Source organism: Podarcis melisellensis (genome assembly GCF_964234715.1).
Source record: "Podarcis melisellensis genome assembly, chromosome: 13".
Classification (NCBI taxonomy): domain Eukaryota; kingdom Metazoa; phylum Chordata; class Lepidosauria; order Squamata; family Lacertidae; genus Podarcis; species Podarcis melisellensis.
Genome location: NC_138545.1, coordinates 41,036,826 through 41,050,855, shown reverse-complemented (window position 1 = coordinate 41,050,855; position 14,030 = coordinate 41,036,826). Strand labels below are relative to the sequence as shown.

The 14,030-nt window shown below is 47.3% G+C and overlaps 1 protein-coding gene across 2 annotated transcripts in view; it reads right to left on the bottom strand.

The window, feature by feature from the left end:
• Positions 1-282: 282 nt before the first annotated feature.
• Positions 283-14,030, bottom strand: part of PLCD3 (phospholipase C delta 3) — a 91,721-nt gene continuing 77,973 nt past the window's right edge. The window contains exons 13-17 of one of the 2 annotated variants that reach the window (XR_014162168.1): positions 6,929-7,107; positions 5,419-5,554; positions 3,606-3,755; positions 1,629-2,836; positions 283-1,571 (exon numbers count right to left, since the gene is read on the bottom strand). Coding sequence is in view for 1 of the 2 variants with exons in the window: in XM_081883965.1 (XP_081740091.1) it covers positions 2,748-2,836; positions 3,606-3,755; positions 5,419-5,554; positions 6,929-7,107 (554 nt within the window). In the remaining variant the exon portion in view is untranslated. Of the gene's footprint in view, positions 2,837-3,605; positions 3,756-5,418; positions 5,555-6,928; positions 7,108-14,030 lie in introns of both variants that reach the window. The other variant, XM_081883965.1, reaches the window with a different exon arrangement.

Genomic DNA, 14,030 nt, shown 5'->3' with positions numbered 1-14,030 from the left:
TGAAATTGTGCATTGAAAACAGCACATACCTGCTTTGGAATCCAACATCTACCCAAGAAACCAATTGCTCGCTCAGAACTTAAATACTAAATGTTGAAATGTGGATTTTGAAAACCAGACTCCACATTCTGAAATGCAGATTCCCATACGAATATTATTCCCTGCCCTGAGTCCCATCACATTTACGTCTCTGTTAAGGGCAAAGATGTTCTATTTTGTTGTCATTTAAACACGCCGTACAGTATTTGTTCCATGGAATTTGAAATTTCTGTGACATTGGGATTTTGTTAAAATAAAATATTTTTATTATAGCTATTCAATACATTATAAACAACAGTCTCTTTTGATACATAGAAGCTTTCAAAATCAAATTCTAGAAAGTGACACTGGTTCTTGGGTGCTTCTTCCTTTATAATATCAAAGAAGAGAGATAGATAAGAGGTGAAATCACACCAGTGCTGCTTCTTGCAGAGTTTGCAAAGTCTGGATTTGTAAACTCTGTTTAGTTCATAGTGAAATTATGATGGGGGGGGGGGGGGAGCTGGGAAGAATTTGTCTAACAGAGGGCATTGTCATACAGTCTACCATGTTCTAGAGATGGGCTCAGACCAGATCCCGTAGATCTAAATATCTAAACCCAACTCTACAAAAACTCACTTGATTGCTCCTTTAAAACAATCTCTAGGAAGATATTTGTTTGTTTGTTTTTTAATAGCTCTGCCTTACTTAAATCTACTTTACTTGCAACCCAATCCCCCAAACCCCTATTTTTGGGGTAGCCAAAATGGTGCTCTCTAGGTGTTGGCCGGAACTCCCACCATCTACCTACTTTTCTTGGGAGATGTATTTAATAGCAAGGTTTGTTTCCCTTTTGAAAACTGCCCTTGTCCCGTCCCCCCTTAGTAAGAAATGTGTGGGGCTGTCGCTGGGGAAAATGGCCCCATGTCAAGTCATTTCCTCTTCCTTCTGAGAACGTCCCATAATCCAAAGTGTCTAATAATGTCCATTGCTTTACAACTTTCCCTTCCTCTGCATCGTTAGCTGCTACTGGGGGCTTAAAGGGCATGGCCAGCGTATCGCATTTTTGCCTTAGCAGGTATAACTGAGAACGGGGGCTGTGGTGTTAGCCAGCAATGCAGCTCTATTTTTCTCTGAAGCGGTCTAAGTCACTTGCCACGCTTCCCCTTAACGTGTACTGCCAGTTCCTCGGTCACTGTCCTTCAAGCGCTCTTGCCCTACCGTTACCAAAAAGCAAGGCTTTTCAAGCTAGTTGTTTTGAAAGTGAGCCTTAACTGCACCCACCTAGGTGTAGGAAGTTGCACACAGCCGTGACTCCCCTTGTGTCTGCAAAGGAAATTAAGCAAACTCCCTCATCCCCCATCGAATGTGATGGGCTGCATGCGATTTGTCTGGCTTTTCCCTCTTCCAAGTAGGGATTTCTCGCTTTAGGAAATCCGTGGCTGTTAATCCGTGGTCAATGATGGGCAGAGCCTGTGCACTGAGCCAAAAAGCTCTGATATTAAGTGACTATAAGGGGCAAGGTTGAGCGGAGCTCCAAAATGACCTATTGTCTGGCAAAATGGCTAGTTAACTTGCTAATAATGCCTGCTTTTAAACTGTGATGCAACTACCCAAAGCGCTGAAAGATTAGGTGTATTAATATGGCCTTTTCAAATTAACCAAGGGGAAAAGCTATTGTGGAGGTAGCAAGACAGGAGCTTATTGTAATCCCATCTTCAAAAGAACCAGTAAGAAAAAGTGCTTCTTAAAATATAGTGTGACATGTACGTGAACTCTTTGGGCACGCTAATATTAATTTGCTAATGCTTGAACCAATATATACAGTACTACTTTGAGAGCCTAGTATAATACGAGTTCTGACCAGCTCTTTTGGGACAATCAGAAGTCAGTGGCTTGTGATTTAGACTGACGATCTGATGGCTTAAGCGTTTCCAGCCGAAATTTGTTGCCAGGGTATCAAAAGTCTGGACTGGCTTCGCAAGCTGACTGCCAGCTGAAGAGGACTGGCTGTCTATTTCCTAAAGAAGCAAAGATAAGAGTTTCCTACAGCCTCAACCCAACTTCCTACCAAATGCACTTTGATGGGGCGGTCCTCTCCAAACCCATATTGCCACGGGCAGGCTAGTCTAGGCTCGGTTCAATCTGTGGCTCACATTCCTCTGCAGCCTAGAGGGCTGTACCAGAAGCCTCAAACAGGATCCGTCCACCGGCGGATTGCTCACAACCCTCAACCCTCTGTTCCTCCTTACCTCCATTCTCAAAATCCCCGTTCTAACTAGAGCTACGCAAAATAGTTCAACGAATCCTTTCACTCGCTACTTCTCACGAGAGCCGTATGACTGTCAGAAACTTAAGGAAGATATTCCCATCTTGTGTTCCCTTCCCAAACCATAATGGGGAAGGGGATGGGCCGGGGCCCTCTCCCCAATCTAAAAACCCTGTCCGGAAGAGAGAGATTCTAGGAGTTGCTACACCACTTGGGCTGTTTATCTTCAATAGCACAAAGGTTTTTTCAGTCTTCTAACCCTAATGCGAGTCGGGCTCTCTGAGCGAGGGTTGCTTGCACACCCGATTCAGCCCAGACCAGGGGGGCTGGGGCATGCTGCTTCCTCAGTGTGGTCCAGATGCACACATCTGGGTGAGCGGCGGCCGGTTATCGGAATCAGCAGAGCCACTCCTCCTCCGCAGGCCAGATCTGACTTGGATTCTTGACAATCCAACGCCTTTCACATCTTCTTGCATCTGACATGCACAAACAGTGTGGCTGGAGACAAAGAAGTCCCATCTTTGGAGAGCAGGTGGATATGCCGGTATCCTGAGGAGGGAAATCCAGTCAGAAAGGAAGAGGGAGATATGTGGTGGACCTGGAAAAAAGCTAAAGGCTTTTGGGAAATGATACACAGTCGTACCTTGGATCCCGAATGCCTTGGTACACGGATGTTTTGACTCCCGAATGCTGCAAACCCGGAATTGAGTGTTCCGGTTTGCAAACATTCTTTGGAACCCAAATATCTGACGGGGCTTCCGATTGGCTGCAGGAACTTCCTGCAGCCAATCAGAAGCCACACTGGACGTTCGGCTTCTGAAAAACGTTTGAAAACCAGAGCAGTTACTTCTGGGTTTGCACTATTCGGGAGCCAATTTGTTTGGCATCTAAGCTGTTCAGGAACCAAGGTTCCACTGTATCCACATTTGGAGAGGTAGACCCTCCCGTCTCACACCTGAGAACATCTCCTCCCAATCTCTCACCCTGGGAGACCCTTTCTATTCTGCCTTTCAGGCAAGGACCCCCCCTCCCGACTGCCCCCTTCCTGTCTTCCCACTCCGCCAAAGCCTTCGTATGAATGTTTCTAATACAAAAAATGCAAATGCAAAGAGGAAACAAAAAAAAATAGAAAAGAGAACAAGCAGAACAAAGTTGAGGAGGAACAAAGGAGGAGGAAAAACAATGAAGGGGAAAACACGATATATGCGTCCACATTGCTACCTGCCAACTGTATGTATTACAGTTATTCAAAGTATTTAGCATATACATGATTCCAGAATCATTTCTGCACCTGAGCTCTCCTGAGGCTGCCACTCACCTTCCTTCAGGCTGGGCAACGGCAGAGTGAATTGCCCCACAAAGTCGTTGGAGGAAGTCGTGTCGTAATCCTCCACTACAAATCGCACCAGCGCCAGCTCTGGCACCCGAACCTGGAAAGTCAGTGTCTCGTCCCAACACGGATTGAATCCTACAAAGAGCGGGAAATCAGACTTTTAGGAGACAGAGACTTTCTTCCCCACGGCACAATTCCAGAGGAATATTGTGCCCCGAAACCTTTGTAAACCCAGAGATTCTCAGGAAACTGACTTGCACGCCCAAGACTTGGTCCTTTTTTCTGCACACATCTTTTCTCTGACCATAGCTGTCAACTTTTCCCTTTTCTTGCGAGGAATCCTATTTGGAATAAGGGAATTTCCCTTAAAAAAAAGGAAAAAGTTGACAGCTATGTCTCTGACACTGCAAAACACACCACACAGCGCTATAGATGTGGGATGTAATTCATTGGAGCAGTCAAGTACAACATTCCTTGTTTGCCTAGAGTGGTCCCAGGCCCTAAGGAAGTTAGATTAGCTTCAACCAGAGCCAGGGCCTTTTCAGCACTGGCTCCGGCCTGGTGGAACGCTCTGTCTCATGAGACCAGGGCCCTGCGGGATCTGATTTCTTTCCGCAGGGCCTGTAAGACAGAGTTGTTCTGCCTGGCATTTGGCTTGGAGCCAATTTGATTCCCTCCCTCCCTCTCTTTCTTTTTTCTTTTCCTTCTCCTACTGCGATGAGGCTACATTTTAATATTTTAATGTTCCGTTAATGTCTCAATATTTTAATGTTGTATTTTAATTTTGTTTTTAAGTTGTAATCATTCAACTTATTTTTATTATTGCTTGTTAGCCGCTCTGAGCCCGGCCTTGGCTGGGGAGGGAGGGGTATAAATAAAAATTATTATTATTATTAGAGTGGACACAAGACAGGGAGATGTTGATCCAGCCAGTTGAACTGCCTGTTACACCTGGTCTGGAGCATCCTCCCCCTGCATGTGACCAGGTAGGTGGTTGTGACCCTTGCAGACCCCACAAAAGGTCCAGTCACGCAGCCATCTTCCTCTTTTGATGCCTTTTCTTCTCTTGGACTGCACTGCTAGCTCTCTGCCAGCAGTACATGGGCCCATCCTTACAAAAACGTAAGCCACACTGTATCTGTCACTACAAGCTAAAGCCTGTCTTCAAGGATCCTATTGTGAACTGAATGTGAGTAAACTTTTCATTACTTATAAGGAAGACTCTTGGTTCTTTATTCTTTTAGGAGGGAATCAAAGGGGTCTTCCCAGGAATATACTCCAATCTGGGCATGCCAGATCGGATTGCTTAACTAAAGAGATTCAAACAAATCTGCAAACTAACTTCTTGCTGTGTAAAATGGGGAATGAGCTCAATAATAATAATCAATTATTTAAACCCCGCCCATCTGGCTGGGCTTCCCATATTAAAATACAATAGTCTATTAAACATTAAAAGCTTCCCTAAACAGGGCTGCCTTCAGATGTCTTCTAAAAGTCTAGTAGTTGTTTTTCTCTTTGACATCTGATGGGAGGGCGTTCCACAGGGCGGGTGCCACCACCGAGAAGGCCCTCTGCCTGGTTCCCTGTAATCTCACTTCTTGCAGTGAGGAAACCGCCAGAAGGCCCTCAGCGCTGGACCTCAGTGTCTGGGCAGAACAATGGTGGTGGAGGCGCTCCTTCAGGTATACTGGGCCGAGGCCGTTTAGGGCTTTAAAGGTCAGCACCAACACTTTGAATTGTGCTCGGAAACGTACTGGGAGCCAGTATCTATGTCATTTGCACTCCATTTCTCCCTCACCGTTGTTTAATTTGTATTCGGTATGCTTCTTGGCGCAGTCCCCAGGGACTCCGTGGATCTCGATACGCACAAAGGGGTCCACGATGGAGGAGCTCTTCTCTTTGTTCAGTTTGGGCAGCTGCTGAGCTGTGATCACCTGAAGAGGGTGGCAAATAAAGAATTTAGAACATGGGTAGGCAAACTAAGGCCCAGGGGCCGGATCCGGCCCAATCACCTTCTAAAGCCAGCCCGTGGACGGTCCAGGAATCAGCACCTTTTTACATGAGTAGAATGTATGCTTTTGTTTAAAATGCATCTCTGGGTTATTTGTGGGGCATAGGAATTCGTTCTCCCCCCCCCAAAAAAAATATAGTCTGGCCCCCACAAGGTCTGAGGGACAGTGGACTGGCCCCCTGCTGAAAAATTTGCTGACCCCTGGTTTAGAACATCCTTCATAGGGGGAGAAAACTACTCCCCTTCCCTTCCTGCACCAACTCTTAAGAACCGTAAGCAAACCAAAGAATATGTGATTTAGTACTGAGCATTTGAAAAATGCAACCCCAAATTTAAAACGAATCTTTGCCAGCTGAACTAAAGTCAGAGCAATGAGTAATCTGTGCTTGGCAATATAAAAATGAAAACCCTGCCCTCAGGCACTCCCAGTTTCCACAGCAAGAATTTATGCAACCAGCATAAAACAATGCCAGTAAATATTGCTTATATTGTAGAATTTATTCAGCAATTTGTGCTGTCCTGCTTTATTCATTCTGGCTTTGTTAGTCACGGAAGGGGGAAAGGGCACTGAAGCTGAAAACCTTATTTACACACCTTTCAAGCATTTTGCAGGCACGAGGGCTGGGCTGGAGAGTTACTCTTTAAAAGCACAACAAAAACAAAACGTGTCAGGAAACTGAATTATGCACCCACTAGAATGTTGCACTAGGGCGTGTTAAATTTCTCAACTTTCCAAATTCCAAATATGAGGGGCACTAAAAAAGTTGTAACATGACTTGGGATTTAAAAAGATGTTTTGGTTAAATTAATATAAATTAGTTTTGTTTGGTAAATAAAATGGGCATAAAATTGCACAGAAATCATTAAAAATAATTGCCAGGTACTTGCAGTTATATTTATTATTATTGGTTATTGTTCAGCATTACCTGACATTTTCAGAAGGTAAAATGAAAGTTCTTTAGTTTTCCAAGAACAGTTTATATGCTTCTACATCATTCATCAACTCACCAAGCCAAGTGTTGTCGAATCCCAAAAACAGTAGCAGGTTTGAATTCCTCACCCTCCAAAACATATTTTTAAGAGCCATCACAAAAGAGAAGAACACAGAAACTACATTTCACATCCAAAAATTACACACAGTATTTCTGGGTTCTGAAGAATTGCAGTATACACACAGCTGAAAATGCAGCCCAAATGAGGACGCCCAACAGCGCATTGCAGTTCATGCACACCCAAATATGTGCAGAAAAACAGGAAGCCAGCCATCTGCACAAAAACATTCTGCATGCTACTATACCTTGATAGTGAGGGCAACCGGACGCTGGCCTGCCCTGCCCTTGGGAGCTTCAGGATCAAATGTGCTCTGGTGGTTGCGCAGGAAAGCAGGCTTTAGCACGTAGCCACAACGACCGTTGACCAAAAAGCGCCCGTCGTTCAGATCCATCTCTGCACCGGGCGTCTGGAAGTTCAGCGCCACTAGAAAGGGGGCAGGAGAAGGAGAGGAGATTACAGGGGAGTGAAAGTGGGGCAGAAAAGCAGGATTTCTGTGATGGTGCAGTTTTGCATACAGCTGCAGCTATACCTGCGTCTTCCAGACATCATTGGAGGACAGCTCTCATTATCTCTAACCACTGGCCATACTGGCTGCAACGGATGGGAGTTGTAGTCCCAACAAGTTCCGACGGGCATTGCATTGCCTACCTCTGGCCTATGCCGTTTGCAAATTCAGAAGAGAAAGGAGGGAAGGGCTGGTGGGAGGGGCTGGGAGCGAAAGACACCTTGAGCCAAATGCTACCAAGAAAATAAAACATATGCAGAACCACATCCTCTGCTCCAAGGACAGGGCTTACCGTATTTCTCACTCTATAAGATGCACCAGACCACAAGACACACCTAGTTTTTGGAAGACGAAAACAAGAAAAAAAATATTCTGAATCCCAGAAGCCAGACCAACAAGCAGGATCGCTGTGCAGCGATCCCGCTGGGTGTCCTGGCTTCTGGCTTAGCTGTGCGCAACCTCTCCCGGGCAAGGGGAGCCTTCATCCCCTGCCCAGGAGAGGCCGCGTGCGGCTAAGGCTCCTCGAAGATCCGCGCTCCCTTTAAAGAGCCGCGTGGAGCGTGTGGGGGCTTTTCCCCGAGGAGGGAGAAGGGCAGCCCTTCTCCTTCCTGGGGAAAAGCCCGAAGAGCCCCCCACATGCTCCATGCGGCTCTTTAAAGGGAGCGCTGAGCAGAGCCTCCCGCCTGCATTCGCTCCATAAGATTCACACACATTTTCCCTTACTTTTTAGGAGGGGAAAAGTATGTCTTATAGAGCGAAAAATAGGGTAGCTTAGAACATGGGTCGGCAAACTTAGGTCTGTGGGCCAGATCAGGCCCATTTGCCTTCTGGATCTGGCCCGCAGATGGTCCGGGAATTGCTGTGTGGATCACTAGCACGCATGTTCTGTCCCTCTCCCTCCTTTGGCAGCGGCGCCTCCTCCCTCCCTCCTCCTGGTTTCTCCCCGCCCTGCCTAGAGGAGGAAGGGGGCTGGGCTTTGTTGGTGCCAGCAGCAGCAGCGCTTGAGCGGCTGCCATTTTAAGCAGCCCCTCTCCAGAGCCCTTTCATGCGCCGCTCATCGTCCCGCCACGCTTTTGGTGATGAAGGCAGAAATATTCCTCCAAGTAGATCCCGTGAAGGATTGTCCCTGTGAGGGGAAAGCGGCACTGCTCCACCAAACCTCAGTCTGCCCACAGGCCCCCTTTGCCTGCCTCTTTACTTACAGTGATGGCTCAGCCTATCAGCATCTTATAATAATTACAATAAAATTTATATCCTGCCCATCTGGGTGGCTTACACCACATATAAAAAACAAAACATCAAATGTTATAAAAACAGAATATCCTATACAGGCAACAAACAAACCAATAATAGAAACCAATAAGAACAATACACAGTTTAAAGTTTAAATTAAAATAACCGCCAACCCCAGCTAAATTTGCTGTATTTCCCTGTGTATAAGATGCCCCCATGTATAAGACGACCCCTATTTTTTTTAACCCAAAATTAAGAAATTAAATTGTTTAGCTTTTTTGGGGGGGGGTCACTTCTGCCAATCACTCATCCGCCTGCCAGCCACTGCCGATTTCACACCTCGCCATAACCACCAATTGTCTGCCCGCTCGCTGCCACCAACAGCCCACCCGCCAATCGCCTGCCCGCCTCACCACAGCCGCCAATCACCTGCCCAGTTGCCACAGCTGCAGCCAATCACCAGCAGGCCTTGCCGCAGCCACCAATCACCCACCCAATTGCCGCTGCCAATCTCTTGCTTGTTGCTGCCATTAATCACACGTCCCCCCTCTGCATTCACTATTCATGTATAAGACAACACCCAGTTTTTGCCTATTTTTAGCAAAAAAGTCATCTTACAGAAAAGTACTGTAACTAACCCCAACCGGACAAAAACGAAACAGTCTCAGGGTTGTCCTTGTAGAACTCAGCAAGGAGGAGTTAGCTGGTTCTTTCTGCCATTGGCTCTAGCTCCACCTACTGGTGGGCTCCTTACCTTCTACCCAACCACTGACTAGCCCCTTGCTCATTGGCCATACACCTCAACTGCCTGTCCACCTGTGTTTGGCAGTCCTCCCTAAATGGAGGCAATGCTTCCTCCCCTCTAAGTCGTAAGGCCCTCCTCTCTCTCTTGCAATGATAGAGGTCCCCCCCGCCTTGCCCCTTCCCGCTGGGAGTCTGTGTGGGAAACTGCAGTCAAACACAACTATGCATGAGTGCTAGTTAGTGCATGAAGGGGTTAAGACAACCAAGTTGGATTCCTAGACTCAGCTAGGTCACACCCCCTTTTCTCCAATGAGGAAGGAAGTGAAGTCTTCTCTTCCTGTTCCCTCTCTCTTCTCGCCATGTAACAACCAAGGCGGATGTGCCTAAGCAAGCTCCAAGCTTAGAGCATGGACCTTTCTGTATTTTCTACCCAGGTTTATTCTGCCTGAGTTTTCCTTGCTGCTGCTTGGATAAATGCATGAATCTGACCTTTGGAACACTGTGTAAGTAAAGCATTTTAAACTTACTTTAACAGTATGTGGTCTGTTCATTGCAAGAGTAGAAAGAGAGGGCCGCTGGGATAAAAGGGTCTTATAACCTATATTCCTAATGATGTACCACTGCTTGACTTTTGTGTGTTTAAACTATGCACCTGGGGACTCTTTCCTGCTCCTTTGTCCTGTCCTAGCTGCCACCTGGCTTATTGGCGGTGACAAAGGCCATGCACAACCGCCAATGAGCTCACACGCATATGAATGTACTCTCAACATGCTCCAGTGGACAAACACATTCAAAACAGGGCAAGAAACAATGAATCATGGAACAACTCAATGGAGACCCATTCTGACTATTGAAGGCTTTTTCAAACATGTCCCAATTAGCCCAACTTCTCAGGAAATGTTCTCAAAACAATCTTCTTCGGGGAATGCAGCCAAATCATTCCTTTTGTCTGCCGCTGCCTGGTAAGAACGCTGTCAAGCTGATCAAATTCATTTTTGCTGAGAGGCTGATCTCATATATATGCAGATTGGATTTCTATGACGAAAACTGGCTTTTCTCCTCCTCTTCCCAGGAAAAAGACAAGAAGGATAATCTGACAGGGAAGGCGTCATTCTCCCAAGGAACATCCATCTCCCTAGGGCAGTGGTTCTCAACCAGTGTGCCGTGGCACCCTGGGGTGCCTTGAATGATGGTCAGGGGTGCCGTGGGCAATGCTGGCCTCTATCCCGTACATTGGCTCCCAGTACGTTTCCGAGCACAATTCAAAGTGTTGGTGCTGACCTTTAAAGCCCTAAACGGCCTCGGCCCAGTATACCTGAAGGAGCGTCTCCACCCCTATCATCTAGCCCGGACACTGAGGTCCAGCACTGAGGGCCTTCTGGCGGTTCCCTTGCTACGAGAAGCCAAGGTACAGGGAACCAGGCAGAGGGCCTTCTTGGTAGTGGCACCCGCCCTGTGGAACACCCTCCCTTCAGATGTCAAAGAGAAGAACAACTACCAGACTTTTAGAAGACATCTGAAGGCAGCCCTGTTTAGGGAAGCTTTTAATGTTTGATGTATTACAGTATTTTAATGTTTGGTGTATTTTAATGTTTGATGTATTTTAATGTTTGATTTATTACAGCCGTCCAGAGTGGCTGGGGAAGCCCAGCCAGATGGGCGGGGTATAAAAAATAAATTATTATTATTATTACTATTATCCCTCTTTCCTTTCCCCCCCCCTCCTCTGATGCCCTCTAGCATCTCTGCCTCCCAAAGGCTTGTCCAGCCATTTGTTGCAGCAGCCCTGTACAAGCTCCCCAGGCAAATGGTGCTGGCCAGGGGTACTGATGCCAGGAGCTGAGACGGCCTCGGAGCAAGCAGGCAAGTGAGTGAGGAAGTCCAGCCAGCCAGTCTGCCAGCCCTTGCTGTTGGGAAATGGACAGACAAGTGGGAGGCTAGGAGCTGAGTGCCCGGTGCTGAAGGAGAGCCTTTCTGCCATGCAGGGCTGGCAGTGCCCACTGCTGCCACCCAAGGTAAGGTACGGGCCTCATGTTCACCTTTGGCCAGTCTCCGTTGGGCCACTAAGGCTGGGGACATCCTCTTCCCAGGCCGCTCTCTTTGAGGCAGGGAGACAGCTCAGGGGCGCAGGGGCGGCGGCTGCTGCTCAGAAGTAAATCCCAATGAGTTCAATGGGGTTTACTCCCAGGTGCTTATGTATAGGATCTAGTTCTGCAATCCTATAATGACTCGTTTACAAATAAAACCAGCTAATCTCAGCAGGACTTGAAATTCCTCAGAGCAAATCTTTGTTTAAGCCCTATCCTTGTAGGTTCTGAATTTCCCTGTCTAGTAGCTTAATGAAGCAAAGCCACAGATATAAGAACTTAGAACCATAGAACTGTAGAGTTGAAAGGCACCCCTGGGTCATCTAGTCCAACCCCGTACAATGTAGGATTTTTTTGCCCAACCCGGGACTCGAACCCACAACCCTAAGATTAAGAGTCTCGTCCTCTAACGACTGAGCTATCCTAGCTTGTCCAGCTTCACAGACTGAGCTAATCCAGCAGTTATCCAGCCTTAGCAAAGGGGTTCATTCTCTGCAGCAGCAAAGGAATCGCCACAGAGAGAGTTTCTGTACCCAGGACTGGGAGGAGAGAAGGAAGCAATAATGTGCTTCCAGCTCATAGCTTAGCACGTATTCAGCACCGCGCAACAGACACGTTGTAAACTATTTCCCTTTTAAAACATGCACACAAAAATTACTTTCTTTGTTGTGGTTAATGGCCAGTACAGTGGTACCTCGGGTTAAGTACTTAATTCATTCCAGAGGTCCGTTCTTAACCTGAAACTGTTCTTAACCTGAAGCACCACTTTAGCTAATGGGGCCTCCTGCTGCTGCTGCTGCGCTGCCGGACCACGATTTTTGTTCTCATCTTGAAGCAAAGTTCTTAACCTGAAGCACTTTTTCCGGGTTAGCGGAGTCTGTAACCTGAAGCGTATGTAACCCTGAAGTGGATGTAACCCAAGGTACCACTGTACTGGAAGGAAGGGGTACACACTGTGCCAAAGGGAGTCAGATCAGGACAGGAAACGAAAGATCTTGCACTTTGCAGAAATCAATTATTCTGAACCCCAGAAGCCAGAGCAGCAAGAGGGATCTGGCTTCTGGGATACGGTGTGGCTGTTCCGGCTTCTGGGGTAACCGCGCCAAGCCTCTTCAGGGCAGCGGGATGAAGGCTCCCCCTGCCCAAAGAGGCTGTGCAGGGCTAAAGCAGAAGCCAGGACAGACACGTCGCTGAAGGGGCACCGCGCCTTCTCTCTCTCTCTCTGCGCAGCGCCTCTCCTTCACAGGAGAGGTGCTGCGCAGAGAGGGAGAAAGCGCAGCACCCTTCAGCAAAGCTGGAGAAGGAACAGAAGAAGACCCTTCTGTTCCTCCTCCGGCTTCCAGGACAGGCGTGTTGCTGCGAAGCGGGAGGAGGAACAGGAGACCCTTCTGTTCCTCCTCCGGCTTCCATGACAGGCGCGTCGCGGCGAAGCCAAGGAGCCTGCATTCGCTCCATAGGACGCACACACATTTCCCCTTCATTTTTGGAGGGGAAAAAGTGCGTCCTATAGAGCGAAAAATACGGTATCTCCAAATGTAGTGGCCTTCAATTTACAAGTCCGGCGTCAGTGCCATCCAGCAGAAGGCAGCGTTTTGGAGACTCTCTGCGGCTGCCATCTGGGCTCGCTCGTCAACAGTTCTGATAATCAAGATGTTTCTCTTCCTTAATTTATAACTAGTATCTTGTAAACTCGACCTTGCGTTTGGCACTGCCTAGCTAAGTGCTCAGCCCAGCCCAGCTTCATGCAGCCTCACAGTTCAGGGGAGTTAGAACAATAAAACAATGAGATAAAACAATAATTATAATAATAATAATTTATTATTTATACCCCGCCCATCTGGCTGAGTTTCCCCAGCCACTCTGGGCGGCTTCCAATCAAGTGTTAAAAACAATACAACATTAAATATTTAAAAAATTCCCTAAACAGGGCTGCCTTCAGCTGTCTTTTAAAAAGAAGATAGCTGCTTATTTCCTTCACATCTGAAGGGAGGGCGTTCCACAGGGAGGGCGCCACTACCGAGAAGGCCCTCTGACTGGTTCCCTGTAACCTCACTTCTCGCAATCAATCAGGGAACTGCCAGAAGTTAAATAATATATTAAAATTTAATAATTTAATTTAATAATATTAAATTAATAATAATAATAATTTAATTTAACAATAAATTAAAACAACAAAATGAAGCATGAAAAGGAGTTAAGAAATAAAACGGAAGAGAGGATAAAAACAAATGCTAAGGGTTGGTTCTAGAACAGAAACTTGCCTCAGAGTTGGCCTTAGAGCTCAAAACCCTGCTTAAGGATTTGGCAGCCATTTCACTCCACTATGAGGAGCCTTCTCTGCATTGCCTGGGCTTCTCTGAGTCCCCAAGCACAGTAATATGAAGCGCCTCAATGTTTTGGTCTCTGGCATTCGTTTGGGGAAAGAGGGATTGTGGGTGTGCACAGCTCAGTGGCCAAGCACCTGCTACGGCCGCACAAGGTCTCAGGTTCGGTCTCTGGAATCTCCAGCTCACCCAGCAGCCTCAAGCAAGAGCCCTTAAAGGGACCTTTGCCTGGGAGATCGGACGGCCAATGCAGCTTCACCCCAGTGTTGGTGCTGACCTTTAGAGCCCTAAATGGCCTCTGCCCAGTATACCTGAAGGAGCGTCTCCACCCCCATCGTTCTGCCCGGACACTGAGGTCCAGCGCCGAGGGCCTTCTGGTGGTTCCCTCAGTGTGAGAAGCAAAGCTACAGAGAACCAGGCAAAGGGCCTTCTCAGTAGTGGCACCCGCCCTGT